The following is a 16,129-nucleotide window of genomic DNA, read 5'->3' on the forward strand; positions in this document are numbered from 1 at the left end:
CCCTTTCTCTGTTGCATCTTCACTTTTCCTTCCTATTAGTTATTTCTTTCTGTCTATAAATCTCTTGGGTCTCCACGATTCTATTTACTCCTTTAGCTACCATCCTGTCTCTCTTCCTTTGACCAATATCCTTTTTTAGGAAAGTAACCTCACTTATGGCAAGCCACTCCAGTACTATTGCCTAGAAAATCCCATGGATGGAGGAGCCTGGTAGGCTGCAGTCTGTGGGGTCGCTAAGGGTCGGACACGACTGAGCGACTTCACTTTCACTTTCCACTTTCACACATTGGAGAAGGAAATGGCAACCCACTCCAGTGTTCTTGCCTGGAGAATCCCAGGGACGGGGGAGCCTGGTTGGCTTCCGTCTATGGGGTCACACAGAATCGGACATGACTGAAATGACTTAGCAGCAGCAGCAGCAACCTCACTTATTATCTCCATTTCCTAATTTAGTCATCCATTAACATTTTGCATCTGGACTTTGTCTCCATATATATACCAAAACTACTCTCTCAAATATCACCATTACTTTCTTAATGGTCAGACTCTATTTTCAAACCTCACCCTTCTTGGCCCTTTGGTCATTTGATATGGTCGACCACCACTTTACTCTATTTACTTCCATTATTCAGTGTTCACATTCCTCTCTGACAGCTTCTCTGCTTGTGAAAGTGGCTCCTTCCTTCTGTTCCTTTAGAGTAGACATTTTAGGTTCTGACCTCAACCCTTTCTATTACCCCTCAGTGATCTCACTCATTCCCATAGCTATGAAGTTAACTTTAAGAGGAATAACTCCTATGTCTCTATCACAAATGTGACCTTTCTCAAGTCACTTTTTAACTGCCTGTTAGGCATATTCCCTGGCATGCACCTCAAATGCTACTGGCCCGAACAGAGCTGACAATCTCCCCCTTTTCCAAACCAGCTTCTCCTCTCCCCTACTTCTTACTTTTTAATTGGGCTACCATGTTCCCACTGTCTCAAACTGAAAACTTTTCATATTTGACTTTCTTCTTTTAACCCCAAATCCAATATCAGTTATTAAAATTTGTCAAAACTACCCTGAGTATAACTATCAGAAAAGATAGAGATATTTAGTCAGAAGACCAAAGCAAGTCACATTTACTTAAACTTTTGTTTCCATACATACTAATAATAATGTTCATTGTAATAATTCTTTATATACCACAATAAAACCTTCTCTGATTCCCCCCAAACAATTATTACCTCCAACCTCTGAACTTCAGTAAGACGTCATTTGTATTTCTCTCATGGAATCTATCATACACCCCACCATATATTTTATGGAATTGTATATGGACATATCTTAGTCCCTTTCTGAGAGGAAATGTAAGCTCCTTTGGTTCAGGAAGCATGTTTTATTTCCTTGTATTTTCCAATTTGAAGTTTGTATAAACCTTTCCCACAGTAGGAGCTCTGCAAGTGGAAAATTAATGAAATTCATTAACATCAATTGGATTCTATCTACTGATGGAACAAACATATTTTGCCATTTCTGAGTCATGTTATATACCAGAATGGATAAATGACTTGACTAAAATGACAAGAAATGGAAAATAAGATTAGGTACAATCAAAAATAAAAAGGCTGAACAGAATTAAAAGGAAATCATGAGACAAGCGATTGATATCAGTTTAATTACAGGGAGAAGAAGTAAAGATTAGACAAACTGGAAGGTGAAAGAGAATGAAGTACCATTTAAGACGCTCAGATCATTATAAATATTGTAATTAAGCCAGAATCTTCTCCTGGAGGAATTTGAAAGAACAAACAAAAAAACATATACTTAGATAAATAAAATATATGTAGACAGGATTTTCAAGCTGCTCTGCAAAACCAGCTAGATTATTTTTTTTTTACGAAGTATGAGGATTAAAATTTATTTTATCTCTCAATAATGGAAAGAGTTAAAATCTTAAAATGTTAAAGCTAAAATGACCATTTTTCTTTAACCTGTTGCTGGATCTTCTCCCTGAGCAACTATTTACTTCTTTACAGTTGAACACAACCATAATGAGAGGCAGGCTTCGTGTTACAAATATGCACTTGCATACATTCTTCGAATTTCTCTTCTTTTTTGATTATACTGTAGCTGGGTAGGATGGGGGAAGGAGATAGTACATGGGTGGGTCTCCGAATTTTAATTCACTTACATCATCAATGGTCTTTAATTTGCAAATGTTTCTTTCCTACATCTGCATTGTTCAATTTCAGTTGCAACTCTGCTGTTTTCTATCCGATGGTTTGGGGCCAGTTAAGAACTTTAGTTCCAAGAAGGTCGAAAACTTGTTTTGTTCACTGCTCTATCTCCAGGGCTTGGGGCAATTATTGGTACATACTAGGCAATCGATAAAAAATCACCGAATAACTGTCAACCTCTCTGCTTCTGTTTTCTCACATTTTTATGCCCAAATGGGATAAAATATGTAAATTGCAGAGCATGGAATATATAGCCAATAAATATTAATTCATTAACTAAAGAACAAGAATGCATTCAGAGTCACATAAGAATCGTTGGCAAAGAGGGTTGGAATTCAAATGATTCAATATTTAAAACCTCTCTGTGGCTATGTCTTAGCAAACACAACAATTCTCACATCACGAAAAAAAAAAAAAGTGCTATCTAGAACTAATTCTTTGAGAACCAGGGATATCAAGTATAAGTATGCATATTATACTTATGCATCCAAGTATGCATATTCCCCAGTTTGTTTGTGAAAAGAAAATAGAGTGAGAGGAAAAAGAGGAAAGCGTAAAGTGATTGGCCAAGTTGTAGAAAGAGGCACAGTCTAATCTCCCAGGCCCTCCTGATGTCTCCATTTCCCCACACATATTTTTCAGATTTGTTGCTTAAACACTTAATTCTGCAAAACGAGAAAACAGATGCTTTACTGTAATCACATTCTCTCTTGATATTTACATAGATATTTGAAAACTCAAGCAAATATCCCAAACAGTCACCCCCTCCAAAGCCTGTATGCTGGTAGACTCACACAAGCACACATGCACAACTAACAGCCTCTCTAGCTAAAGAGACATGAGAAGATGATTTTTAAATGAATAAAGAAGAGAGGAGATAGAAACAAGCAGAGGAATAGTACATCCTTCCCACCCAACTAGACTAGTACCAACTTTATTACCTTAATTTAACCCCTTGCTTTCCACAGCTGAAGCAAATGATCAGTTTTATTGTGTGAGATTATTTCCCATAGTAGTAGGAAAATAAAGAGAAAAGCAAAAAATTCCTACAGTGTTATCTGGGGCACTCTGTTTCGAATGTAAACCTTATGTCCTTATAACCCTATAGTAGAACTTCCTGTTGCAGCTTAAGTAAGACTGTGTGTGTGTTGAGCAAGGCTTACTACTGTGGGGAAAATTTTTTTCTTAATTTTCTCCTCAAAATGAGACTGAAAATAATATCCTCGCCTGTATAATATAAAGTTATATATCTTTCTAGAACATATAAGAATGTAATTTTCAGATGACCTCATTGCTAGGCACAAAAGTTCATACACCATAGAAAACAAACACATGGAGATATTTTTGAACTTCTGAATTTTGATTTTCTTCTTCCTAGCAAATATCTCAACGACAAATCTAATTAGACTAAATACTGCAACCCCCAATGCAACCAGTGATAGTTTTATATGAAGCCTGTGAACCAATTCGTCCCTTTTTACTTTGGTTCAAAGTGCACAAAAACCCTTAGTAGCACAAAAACCCTTAGTAGCACAATAATGGTGATATAGAAGCAGAAAACTTTCAGTTCAGTTCAGTTCAGTCGCTCAGTCGTGTCCGACTCTTTGCGACCCCATGAATCATAGCACGCCAGGCCTCCCTGTCCATCACCAACTCCCGGAGTTCACTCAAACTCATGTCCACAGAGTCGGTGATGCGATCCAGCCATCTCATTCTTGGTCGTCCCCTTCTCCTCCCGCCCCCAACCTTTCCCAGCATCAGAGAGTTTTCCAGTGAGTCAACTCATCGCATGAGATGGCCAAAGTATTGCAGAAAACTTTATAACCCAAGAATTTGCATGCTACTTGGAACTGTTGCATCTCTGAGGCAAATGGTTGTCTGGAACTGATGATGAATTTTTTTATAATAATAATTAGAAATTAACTTTATAACTGAAAGAATGTTCAACAATCTGATTTTAGGAATTTATTAACTAACTCACCCTTCTTGTTTAAGTTATCAACTTCTAAGGAATTATAGGTTGGGATAAGAGTTTGTATGATATAGTTTACCTGTTCAGGATTTTGCACTATATATCGCCTTATAGTGGTTTGAGGATATGTAGTAACTTTCACTGTTGGAGAACGGAGTTCCTGTGAAGAAAAGATAAAAGCTGCATATAATCAGAGTTATTTAGTGACCTTGGAGCCCTGAATAATAATAGAGAACAATTTTCAGAGTGAAATTTTAAAAATTGCTTACACGAATGATGACATATGAATTTATATTTTGATTAATTTTGGTCTCAAAAAATATATGTAAGGGAATGTTTATGGGCTCAGCAACATGCTAAGTATTTCTGCTATACTCATTGCATAGTAATTCATCACACATTTCAAACTATTAATATGTTTGATGAGAGTTTTAAAAGATTCTTTTCATTGTAAATGCCCCCACATGATTAGAATAAAATATAGCTTAATATTTATTAATCAGATCTTCTGTTTGGAAAGGACATGAAAGGAGACACAAAGAAAAAACTGACTGTGTGTACTCTGAAACATTTAAATCTTCAATGTGGTGACGGGAAGGGCCACAAATAAAGTTAAAAGGGAGACAAAACACTAGAACAAAGTCATTTGTAAGCTTTTGAAGGAAAAAGAGTTGGTATCAATATAAAGAAAGTTTTTATACCTTGGTGAGAAAAAAATCTTCACACTATTAGAAAAATGAGCAGATGGTATGAAAACAGAAAAGAAAAGAGGCAAATGATTAACAAACGACAAAAATAAGCTATATTCCAAGATATAACAAACAATATTCAAACAAGCTAGGAATCAATCATAACAAAAGAATACCATATTTTAACTGGAAATGTTAAAATAATAATGCTGATGAGAGTGCAGTAGGAGGAGCATTTTCCTAAGGAAACAGGAAAGATTAAATAATCATTCTCAAGTTGAAATATGTAGCCATCAAAATAATGGTCTTGATAATACAAATTTATTTAAAAAAAACTCATGGTATATAAAGTTAAGTGAGAATGAAGATATAAAACTACATATAAGGTATGATCTTAATTTTTCATTTGAGCAGAAGAAAACACAGCAAAATATTGAGAGTAGTATCTCTGAATAGGGGAGAGAATCATAAGTGAATTATATTCTTTCTTTATATGCTTTTGTATTTCCTAATTTTTCTACCATAAGCATATTTTTATAATCAGAAGTAAAACAAACAGCAAACTTAATTCTAAAGTCCTTCATTATGAAAAATAACAGTAAACGCAATCTTATGACTGGGTTTGAGTGTAGTAAACAGCTCTGTGATTTAAGTGGACTTGGTTTTCTAAGCTAATCCTATCTTGGTGGTCCTGTGGGGCTAAACTTCTAACTCAACTGTAGCCTTTATTCCACTGCTATATGTTTTGTTATGTGTGTGACCCATGCTAGTCTGTGAGTTCTTTGAGAATAGTGATTGGTTCTAATTCATCTTTGTGCAATATTTAGTACATATTTGGCACTCAGCAAATGTTCGCTGAATAAATGCATAACTCTAACTGACCTAGCTCTAAGCTAGACTAAATTGGGACATAGTAAGCAAACTTTTCTTCAATAATCTTATTTGTTCTGCATAATATCACTTTTTCCATACTGTATCCCAGACCTAGAGACTGGTCCCTTCACTATTCAAGTTCACATCGTGATACCTCAAACTGGGTAGGCATGTTTTCTAGAACAGTATCTTTCTCCTTCCTATCCTCCAAATCCTGAAAGCTTTATACTTCCCTCCTATGTACTAACAAACTTAGAATCTTTTATGGTTTATTTACTTAGAATTTACTTTTTAATATATGGGACTCACTTGTTAAACACATATTTGTTAATACAGTCATTATTATTACAGATACCTTTTGCAGATATATATGTTCAAAAATAATCTTAAAAAGTATGATTATTAGGTCATAAAGATTAAGGGAACTTGATCTTGTGTGTCTTTCAAATCATGCACCTTGGAGAAGGGCAAGTTCTGATCCTGTAAATTATTCTCTCTGGATGTCAAAGTACAGTAGTATCATTCACAAAGCCACACCCTCAATCAATCCAAGATCTAGGTACTTTATTTCTGCTCAAATCAAGGATCCTTAAAATATACATAATCAGTGGGATATGGCTGGCTAAAAATAAACTTCACTCAAACCAAAAGCAATCAGATTGAGTAGACAATAAAACTGAAAAATCTCAATTCACAGACTTTTATAGCACTTGTTTCACATTCCTTTAAAGTAGGTTGAACTGATTTTCGTATGTGACTTTCCTTTCCAGTTTATGCTCCTGATTTTTGGTGAATGTGTAAAGCTTTATGGAGGCCTAAAGATAAATCAAACATTCAAGCAGGGTTTATGCAAAAAGAAAATAACATAATCCATAATTTATTTTACCTGTTCAATATTTGGGGTTATATGTAGAGTGCCTGGGACACAAGTAGATATTTTCAGAGTTGGAGAATGAAGTTCCTGTTGAGAGGAACAAAAGAGGGTTCAGAAATCATTAGTTTGCCAGAAATAAGAACTTTATTAAGTGCTTACTTAGACGATGTCCATCTTTACAAAAGCACATTACTAAATTCCTTTGTCAGTATTGCAAGTAACCTAATGAAATATGATTTCTAGAATGCTTTCATAACAATACACACTTCTTGCACTTTTAGTTTGCATCCTTTTTTGCTTTTTTGAGAACTCTGTTCATATATCCATCGATGTTATTATATGTCTGCAATTAACAACATTTAAAATTCATAAAAAATATTAAAAGTAAAAAATCCAAAAATCAATATAGGAAATTATCTTTGAAAACTCAACTAAGACTCCTGCTGTTAGAGTACTTCAAGCTGATTTTAAATTATAATTTGTGTGATCTGCTTCCAGTTTAATCTCAAAGAGTAGGTTCTGTTGTTAAAAAATGATCCATAAAAGTGAGAGTATGATTTTTAATAATGATTAGATAAAATGGTCACTCCATTGATTATGCTGGTATTCATTACATTTTTCCCAAATCAACAAACTGCATAGCTTTATCAGTGTGCAAAGAATTGATAGCATTACTCGATTTCCACTAATTGACACAACTCCAGGATATATTTCTAAAATGATTAAAAACACTTTTTCTTCAGATCAGGAGGTATTAAAACTTAGAATCACAGACTTACAAGGGGAAAACTGACAGACTCATACCAAAGTATAGCTATAATATATATACATTATATATATATATATAATATATACACATTATAAATACATTATAATGCATATAATATATAATGTATATATATAATGTTTAACATTCTGTTCTTAAAACAAAAAATATGTATATAAATATATTCTGTTCTTAAAACAAAACTATGTTATATATAACATGCTGTTCTTAAATGATGCATTTACTCAAAGGGCCAAACTTTCCACACACTATGGTTTTTCTTTTTGTTCAACTTGTAACATTTTCATTCCTCCTCCCTCTGTTACATCAACAGCAATACTGCAAGCTTAATGGTTCAAGGCAGCCTTTGAATATGTTCCTAGATTTCCTGCTGGTAGCTGATGATAATTGCTCAGACAAATGCTGAGAATTAAAGATTGCAGACCAAACAGGTACATGTTCTTCACTTTAGGAAAATGGTTAGAAATACAACCAAGTGCATGTGGATGTGGCACACAGATCAAACAGGAGCAGGTTCAGAAAGACAAAAAAAGGTGATTTTTAGTTTTACAGTAGTACATGAAAACATTCCAACATAAAAATTATACAAATAAAGTCAAAGATCTTCCCTTAACCATCCTCCCTTCATTCAAATCTTTTACCCAGATGTAATTATTTTCAGGTGTATGCTTATATAAATATATATGTATAAATAATATTTACTGCTTTTATTATTCTGCAATGTAAGCCAAACAATATATATTATAGATTAGATTTGTCTTAATTCATTACTTTAAATTAATTAATAAATATATATATATTATAGTGTTCCATAATGTTCATTTGATAGTTTGTTTACCTATGCATCTTCTTAAAATTGTTTCCAGGTTTTCACTGTGCTGCAAATAGCATCCTTGTGCTATGGTGAGTATTTCTCTAGAATCGCACAAAGTGGGATTGCTAGGACACAGAGTATGTGCATTATTTATTTTAATATATACTGTCCAACTGACTTCCCAAAAGGTCATGCCAATTACACATCCATCAGCAGTGTGGAAATGCTCTCATGTCTAAAAGATGCTTTTTTGCCAAATTTTGGTGTTTTCAGGCTGGAGCTTAATACTAGAATCATTTTGAGAATATAGTTAGTGCACACTGGTTTTGTATATAGGCTAGTTTTTTCCCCTTCCCTTTACCCTATTCAAATCTGATGACATCAGCAAATGAAACAGAATGAAGCTTACTAGGTAAATGGATTAGCTTTTAAGATAAAAGAGTGTACTGAGAAGTTTTATAAACTGGCTGAAATTCACCCAAGTAGGAATATACACACACACATACACACGTATATCTTACATCTTTAGGACCCTTATTGATAGTAATATAGGCAGTTACTTTATTTGGATGCCTAGATGGTAGATATTCAAAAGGCAAATTGGTGTATTTGCACAAAGACTAGTCTGGTGCTACCATAAAAAAATTATTCAGTCTTATTATATTTGGAAGGCTGGAAAACTAATTTCATAAATTATGCTTTATTTAGTTGCTTTGAGCCTTCATTATTAGAACTGACCTAGGCAAATATGGCATTCCCATACAACCCTTATGGAAACAAAGGGAAAATGGAATAACTACAAAAAGTAAAATATTAAGGTGGTAGCTTAGTATGGGTCAAAGAGATTAAGACACATGGTAGTGATCAGTATGAATTTAAATTGCAGCAGTATTAAACTGTCATAAGGGGGAAAAGCCTATCTGAATATAAGGTTTATTAATTAAAGAAAGACTTGCTAAAGAAAACCCTTTCCCTTTAAAAGTCTATAGAATTAGGTAAGTAGTGTGAGTAAATGTCCAAAATGAATATTGTCATGATGATGAAATGTATTTTCAGTGGCATCTAGCTCTAGGCAGAATTGCAGCAAGTCATTCCACAAGGAGTCATTGCCTATTCTAAAGGAAGTGATCAAAAATATTTATAAATTAATAAATGAAGATGTCAATTTTAAAGGCATCTCAGGAATAGAAATATAAATTTCTCTTTTGATAGCTTCCATTAATATTTAATTTTCAATGTCACTTATTTGTATATAGCTTACATAAATCCTTCATGTTGGAATGATTAAATTCAATAAATAGTTACATCTTTAGTGCTTATGCCCTCTGTGCCATAACCCCGTGTTCCTTATAATAAAATAATTGAAAGCTGGAAAAGGAGTGGTGGTGACTATCATAATATATTGAAAAAGTCCTGGACCTGGGGCTTCCCTGGTGGCTCAGAGGTTAAAGCATCTACCTCCAATGCGGGAGACCCGTGTTCAATCCCTGGGTTCGGTTCCTGGGTCGGGAAGATCCCCTGGAGAAGGAAATGGCAACCCACTCCAGTTCTTTCCTAGAGAATCCCATGGATGGAGGAGCCTGGTAGGCTACATACAGCCCACGGGGGTCGCAAAGAGTCGGACATGACTGAGCGACTTCACTTCACTTCCTGGACTTGAGAAACCCTGTTCCTCAAGTAGACTTCTATTATAACACTATACCACTAGTTAGCTGTGTGATATGTGAAAGTGTGGATTAGAGGATCTTTAACTCCTTTGCATTTCTGATACTCTGTGAATATAGGAGGTCACTCTCAGTTTAGTTTTCCATACAGACAAAACAACTTCAAATCCTTTAAACTTGTTTTGTTTTCCTTTGATGTTGATGATAATGACATCACTTATTAAGAACTTTCTATGCCAAATATGTTACATGCTGCTGCTGCTGCTGCTAAGTCGCTTCAGTCATTTCCGACTCTGTGCAACCTCCTAGAGGGCAGCCCACCAGGCTCCCTCGTCCCTGGGATTCTCCAGGCAAGAACACTGGAGTGGGTTGCCATTTCCTTCTCCAATATGTTACATAGATCATCTTATTTAACAGTCAGGAAAACCACCATCAGAAAGCTACTACTATAGCCCCATTTAACATATGAATAAAGTAGTCATGTACAGATGTGAGAGTTGGAATATAAAGAAAGCTAAGTGCTGAAGAATTGATGCTTTTGAACTGTGGTGTTGGAGAAGACTCTTGAGAGTCCCTTGGACAGCAAGGAGATTCAACCAGTCCATCCTAAAGGAGATCAATCCTGAATAGTCATTGGAAGGACTGATGCTGAAGCTGAAACTCCAATACTTTGGCCACCTCATGCGAAGAACTGACTCATGTGAAAAGACCCTGATGCTGGGAAAGATTGAAGGTGGGAGGAGAAGGGGACGACAGAGGATGAGATGGTTGGATGGTGTCACCGACTCAATGGACTTGAGTTTGAGTAAACTCTGGGAGTTGGTGGACAGGGAGGCCTAGTGTGCTACAGTCCATGAGTTGTTCACAAAGAGCTGGACACGACTGAGTGACTGAACTGAAAGTTAAACAAAGATGTTCAAGTAATTAGCTGCAGATCATACAAGCTAATAATAATGTGTTGGGATTTCAACTCAAGTAGCATGATCCTACTTAATCGCTTACTCTAAAACTTATGCTCTTAATCACTATACTTTGCCACACCTATAGTCTGCATCATTATATTTTGTTTTTCAAGTTGTAGAACATAATTCTATTGTTATATTTGACTGGTTTTTATAAAAGAAGGCTAGATATTTGTCTCTTTAAAAAGAGACAAATAATAAATTATTTACTATCAAAAGCAACTTTTTGTTGCCTGAAAACAAGAAATGTGCCCACAACCCACCATGTGAGAGAATAGTCCCGATTAATAACCCTGTTGGCAAAGTTCTTTACGTAGAGTTTTGTTGGAAAATAATTATGCTTATAATTAAGTAGGTTCAAGCTTAATATGAAACCAAAGACTGTTTTCTCCCAAAGTCTAAAGTCATTTTCTACTTTAGGAAAGTTGTAGCAGTGCTCTTCCCTTTCCTCCTCCTCACCCTTTTCCTTCTACTCTTCCTCACTCCTCCCACTTCTCCTCTTTCTTCTCCTCCTCCTCCTCTTATAAAGAACACATGGCATTACCAATTTTTGATCAGAGTGGATTAAAATCAATCTGCTTTTTTGGAGCTTACCAGACAAGCAAAAGTTAAAAGAATTCAGCAAGATCAAACCACCTTTACAGCAAATGCTAAAGGAACTTATCTAGGCAGAAAATAAGGAAAAGCTATACATACAGAAAATAAAACCTAAACAATGGAGAAAATGGTAATAGGATCATACTTATCGATAATTATCTTAAATATAAATGATTAAATGCACCAACCAAAAACACAGACCAGCAGAATGGAAGAAAACATGTACATGTATGCACTTCCACATACCACATCACCCTGCTTGACCCCTCAAATTGCACGTAATTATTTTATATTGATAGGTTAATCATGTTCCCATTATGGCTTGCAATTGTAACTTATCTTTTATTTTTTGTCTCGTTATTGATTGTAAATACTGATAAACATCTTTTACTATTGTGAATATGCAATGGTTGCTCACTTAATACCACTGTATCATGATTGGCCAACAGAAAAATTATAGAATTCTGTATCTCCAAAACTACCATTTAATAGGAAAATCCATAACAGAAAAAACTTTTTAAAATTCATATGTATATCAGAATTATCTTGGAATTTTTTGAAAAATACAAATGCTTAGGTATTACTTTTCTTTGGCCAGAACTCCAGATATATTTCTAATGAGCAGCAATGTTTAAAAACAACCAGACTAATGAGCATCTTTTACTTTCATCTAGTTTGTTTCACTTTTTCTATTTCATAGTCAGTGCTCCCATTTCATTTAGTTTATGCGCTCCAATTTCTCCGTTTCTTTTTTTTTAATGTTCCTTCGCAAACCTTTATCAACCATAGTAGAAAAGTTTTTATATACAAATATATAAGTAATATGTATAATTCATATATTTTAGAAAAAGGATGAATTTTTGCCTAACTAAAAAGTGTGACATTTGATTCCACTTGTTTGACTTCGTATGAAAATAGCGCTACATTTCAAATTTCAAAATACACATATATGCAACAAGCCACAAAGTTTTACTGTATAGCACAGGGAACTATAGCAAATACTCTGCAATAACTTACAATGGAAAATAATTTCAAAAATATTATATGTATATATGTATAACTAAATCACACACACACAAAAAGAATTCTGCCTTTTGAAATTTAGTAATGTTTATCTTTTTGCTAGTTTTTCTAAATGCCCTTCAGTTCATTTCAGATCAGTCACTCAGTCGCGTTTGACTCTTTGTGACCCCATGAACTGCAGCATGCCAGACCTCCCTGTCCATCACCAACTCCCAGAGCCTGCCCAAACTCATGCCCATTGAGTCGGTGATGCCATTCAACCATCTCACCGTCCGTCGTCCTCTTCTCCTCCCGCCTTCAATCTTTCCCAGCATCAGCGTCTTTTCAAATGAGTCAGCTCTTCGCATCAGGTGACCGAAGTATTGGAGTTTCAGCTTCAACATCAGTCCTTCCAATGAACACCCAGCACTGATCTACTTTAGGATGGACTGGTTGGATCTTCTGGCAGTCCAAGGGACGCTCAAGAGTCTTCTCCAACACCACAGTTCAAAAGCATCAATTCTTTGGCACTCAGCTTTCATTATAGTCCAACTCTCACATCCATACATGACTACTGGAAAAACCTTAGCCTTAACTAGATGGGCCTTTGTTGGCAAAGTAATATCTCTGCTTTTTAATATGCTGTCTAGGTTGGTCATAACTTTCCTTCCAAGGAGTAAGCGTCTTTTAATTTCATGGCTGCAATCACCATCTGCAGTGATTTTGGAGCCCAAAAAACTAAAGTGTGCCACTGTTTCCACTGTTTTCCCATCTATTTGCCATGAAGTGGTGGGGCCAGATGCCATGATCTTGGTTTTCTGAATGTTGAGCTTTAAGCAAATTTTTCACTCTCCTCTTTCACTTTCATCAAGAGGCTCTTTAGTTCTTCTTCACTTTCTGCCATAAGGGTGGTGCATCTGCATATCTGAGGTTACTGATATTTCTCCCAGCAATCTCGATTTCAGCTTGTGCTTCACCCTGCCCAGTGTTTCTCATGATGTACTCTGCATATAAGTTAAATAAGCCTTATGGATATCTAATAACAAAGTATGAGATACAAAAGTTTAAATGTATTTGTGTATAAGCTATTGGCATCTGAAAAATAGATCAGTCTGCTTTTGGGGTTTTATTTCTCTACATCCTTGGATAATTGTTCACACCTAAATGAGAGATGGGAAACTCTAGTCATCTTAGGGAGAATTCACTAGTCACAAAACATGTATTTTATTTCTGTATGTTAAAACAGCTATTATTTCAGATTTTAAAAAATCACATTAAATGCAAATAGTGTCAATTTCTTACTTACCTCAGTGAAATAGCTTCTGAATAGTTCATTGCAGTGGAGAATAAAGGGAAAGCAGAAGCTGGAGAGGTGTTATTTTCCTTTAGGTTAGAAGAGAAACTTTAAAATCTTAAGACATACTCTGAATTCCCCTTCATGGAACACCACTTTGTCTTGGCAAAGGGACTTGAGCTATGAGGCATGACATGCAGGGCCATCCAAGATGGATGGGTCCTAGTGAGGAGTTCTGAAAAAATGTGGTCCACTGGAGGAGGGAATGGCAAACCACTCCAGTATTCTTTCCATGAGAACACCATGAACAGTATGAAAACGCAAAAAGATAGGACACCAAAAGATGAGACCTAAGGTCAGAAGGTGTTCAATATGCTACTGGGGAAGAGTGGAGGGAAATTACAAACAGCTCCAGAAAGAATGAAGCATCTGAGCCAAAGTAGAAACAATGATCAGTTATGGATGAATGTTAGGTCCATGAATCAAGCTAAATTGGTAGTGGTTAAATAGGAGATGGCAAGAGTGAACATCAACATCTTAGAAGTGAGTAAACTAAAATGGATGGTGGTGGTGGTTTAGTTGCTAAGTCATTTCTGACTCTTGCGAACTCCCTGGACTGTAGCGTGCCGGGCTCCTCTGTCCATGGTATTCTCTAGGCAAGAATACTGGAGTGGGTTGCCATTTTCTTTTCCAGGGGATTTTCCTGACCCAGGAATCGAACCTGGGTCTTCTACACTGCAGGCAGACTCTTTACCAACTGAGCTATGAGGGAAGCCCAAACTGGATGGGAATGGGCAGATTTAATTCAGATGACCATTATATCTACTACTGTGAGCAAAAATCCATTAGAAAAAATGGAGTAGCACTCAGAGTCAACAAGAGTCTGAAATGTAGCACTTGGGTGCAATCTCAAAAATGACAGAATAAGAATGGTTTGTTTCCAAGGCAAACCATTCAACATCACAGTAATCCAAGTCTATGCTCCAACTATCAATGCCAAAGAAGCTGAAGTTACCTGGTTCTGTGAAGACCCAAAACATCTTCTAGAATTAATATTTTAAAAAGATGTCCTTTTCATCATAATATATTGTAATGCAAAAGTAGAAGTCAAGAGATACCTGGAGTAACAGGCAAGTTTGGCCCTAGAATACAAAATGAAGCAGGGCAAAGGCTAACAGAGTTTTCTCAAGAGAACACACTGGTCATAGCAAACATCCTCTTCCAACAACCCAAGAGACGACTCTACATATGGAGATCACCAGATGGTCAATACTGAAATCGGATTGATTATATTTTTTGCAGCCAAAGATGGAAAAGCTCTATACAGACAGCAAAAACAAGACTTGGAGCCGACTGTGGTGCAGCTCATAAGCTCTTTATGGCAAAATTCGGGCTTAAACTGAGAAAGTAGGGAAAACTACTAGGCAATTCAGGTATGACCTAAATCAAATCCCTTATGATTATAGAGTGGAGGTGACAAATAGATTTAAGGGATTAGATCTGGTAGACAGAGTGTCTGAAGAACTATGGATAGAGGTTCCTAATATTGTGCAGGAGTCATTGACCAAAACCATCCCCAAGAAAAAAAAAAAATGCAAGAAGTCAAAATGATTGTCTGAAGAGGCTTTACAAATAGCTGAGGAAAGAACAAAAGTGAAAGGCAAGGGAGAAAGGGAAAAATATACTCAACTGAACGCAGAGTTCCATAGAATAGCAAGAAGAGATAAGAAGGCCTTCTTAAATGAATAATGCAAAGAAATAGAGGAAAACAATAGAATGGGAAAGACTAGATATTTCTTCAAGAAAACTGGAGATATCAAAAGAACATACTATGTAAAAATGGGCACAATAAAGGACAAAAATAATAAAGACCTAATAGAAGCAGAAGAGATTAAGAAGAGGTAGCAAGAACACACAGAACTATATTAAAAAGGTATTAATGACCCAGATAACCACAATGGTGTGATCACTCACCTAGAGCCAGACATCCTGGAGTGTGAAGTCAAGTGGGCCTTAGCTTACTAAGCATTACTATCAGCAACACTAGTGGACATGATGGAATCCCAGCTGAGCTATTTAAAATCCTAAAAGATGATGCTTCAAATTTGGAAAAATCAGCAGTGACCACAGGACTGGAAAAGGTTAGTTTTCATTCCAATCCCAAAGAAAGGCAGTGACAAAGAATGTTCAAACTACTGCACAATTGTACTCATTTCACATGCTAGCGTGATAGTGCTCAAAATCCTTCATGCTAGGTTCCAACAGTACATGAACCAAGAATTTCCACATGTTCAAGTTGGGTCTCAAAGAGACAGAGGAACCAGAGAACAAACTGTCAAAATCTGTTGGATCATAGAGAAAGCAAAGGTATGCCAGATAAA

The 16,129-nt window shown here is 35.8% G+C and overlaps 1 protein-coding gene across 4 annotated transcripts in view; it reads right to left on the reverse strand.

Annotated features, from left to right (window-relative positions):
• The window catches only part of POF1B (POF1B actin binding protein), a 105,256-nt gene that overhangs the window by 72,898 nt on the left and 16,229 nt on the right, over nt 1-16,129 (reverse strand). For all 4 annotated transcript variants that reach the window (XM_055393432.2, XM_088833764.1, XM_055393431.2 and 1 more), the window contains 2 exons: nt 6,641-6,715; nt 4,272-4,352 (listed from right to left, as the gene is read on the reverse strand). In XM_055393432.2, the coding sequence (XP_055249407.1) occupies nt 4,272-4,352; nt 6,641-6,715 (156 nt within the window). The remainder of the gene's footprint in view (nt 1-4,271; nt 4,353-6,640; nt 6,716-16,129) is intronic.

The sequence above is a fragment of the Moschus berezovskii genome, chromosome X, assembly GCF_049115385.1.
Source record: "Moschus berezovskii isolate FMDL1 chromosome X, NW_MosBer_1.0, whole genome shotgun sequence".
NCBI lineage: Eukaryota > Metazoa > Chordata > Mammalia > Artiodactyla > Moschidae > Moschus > Moschus berezovskii.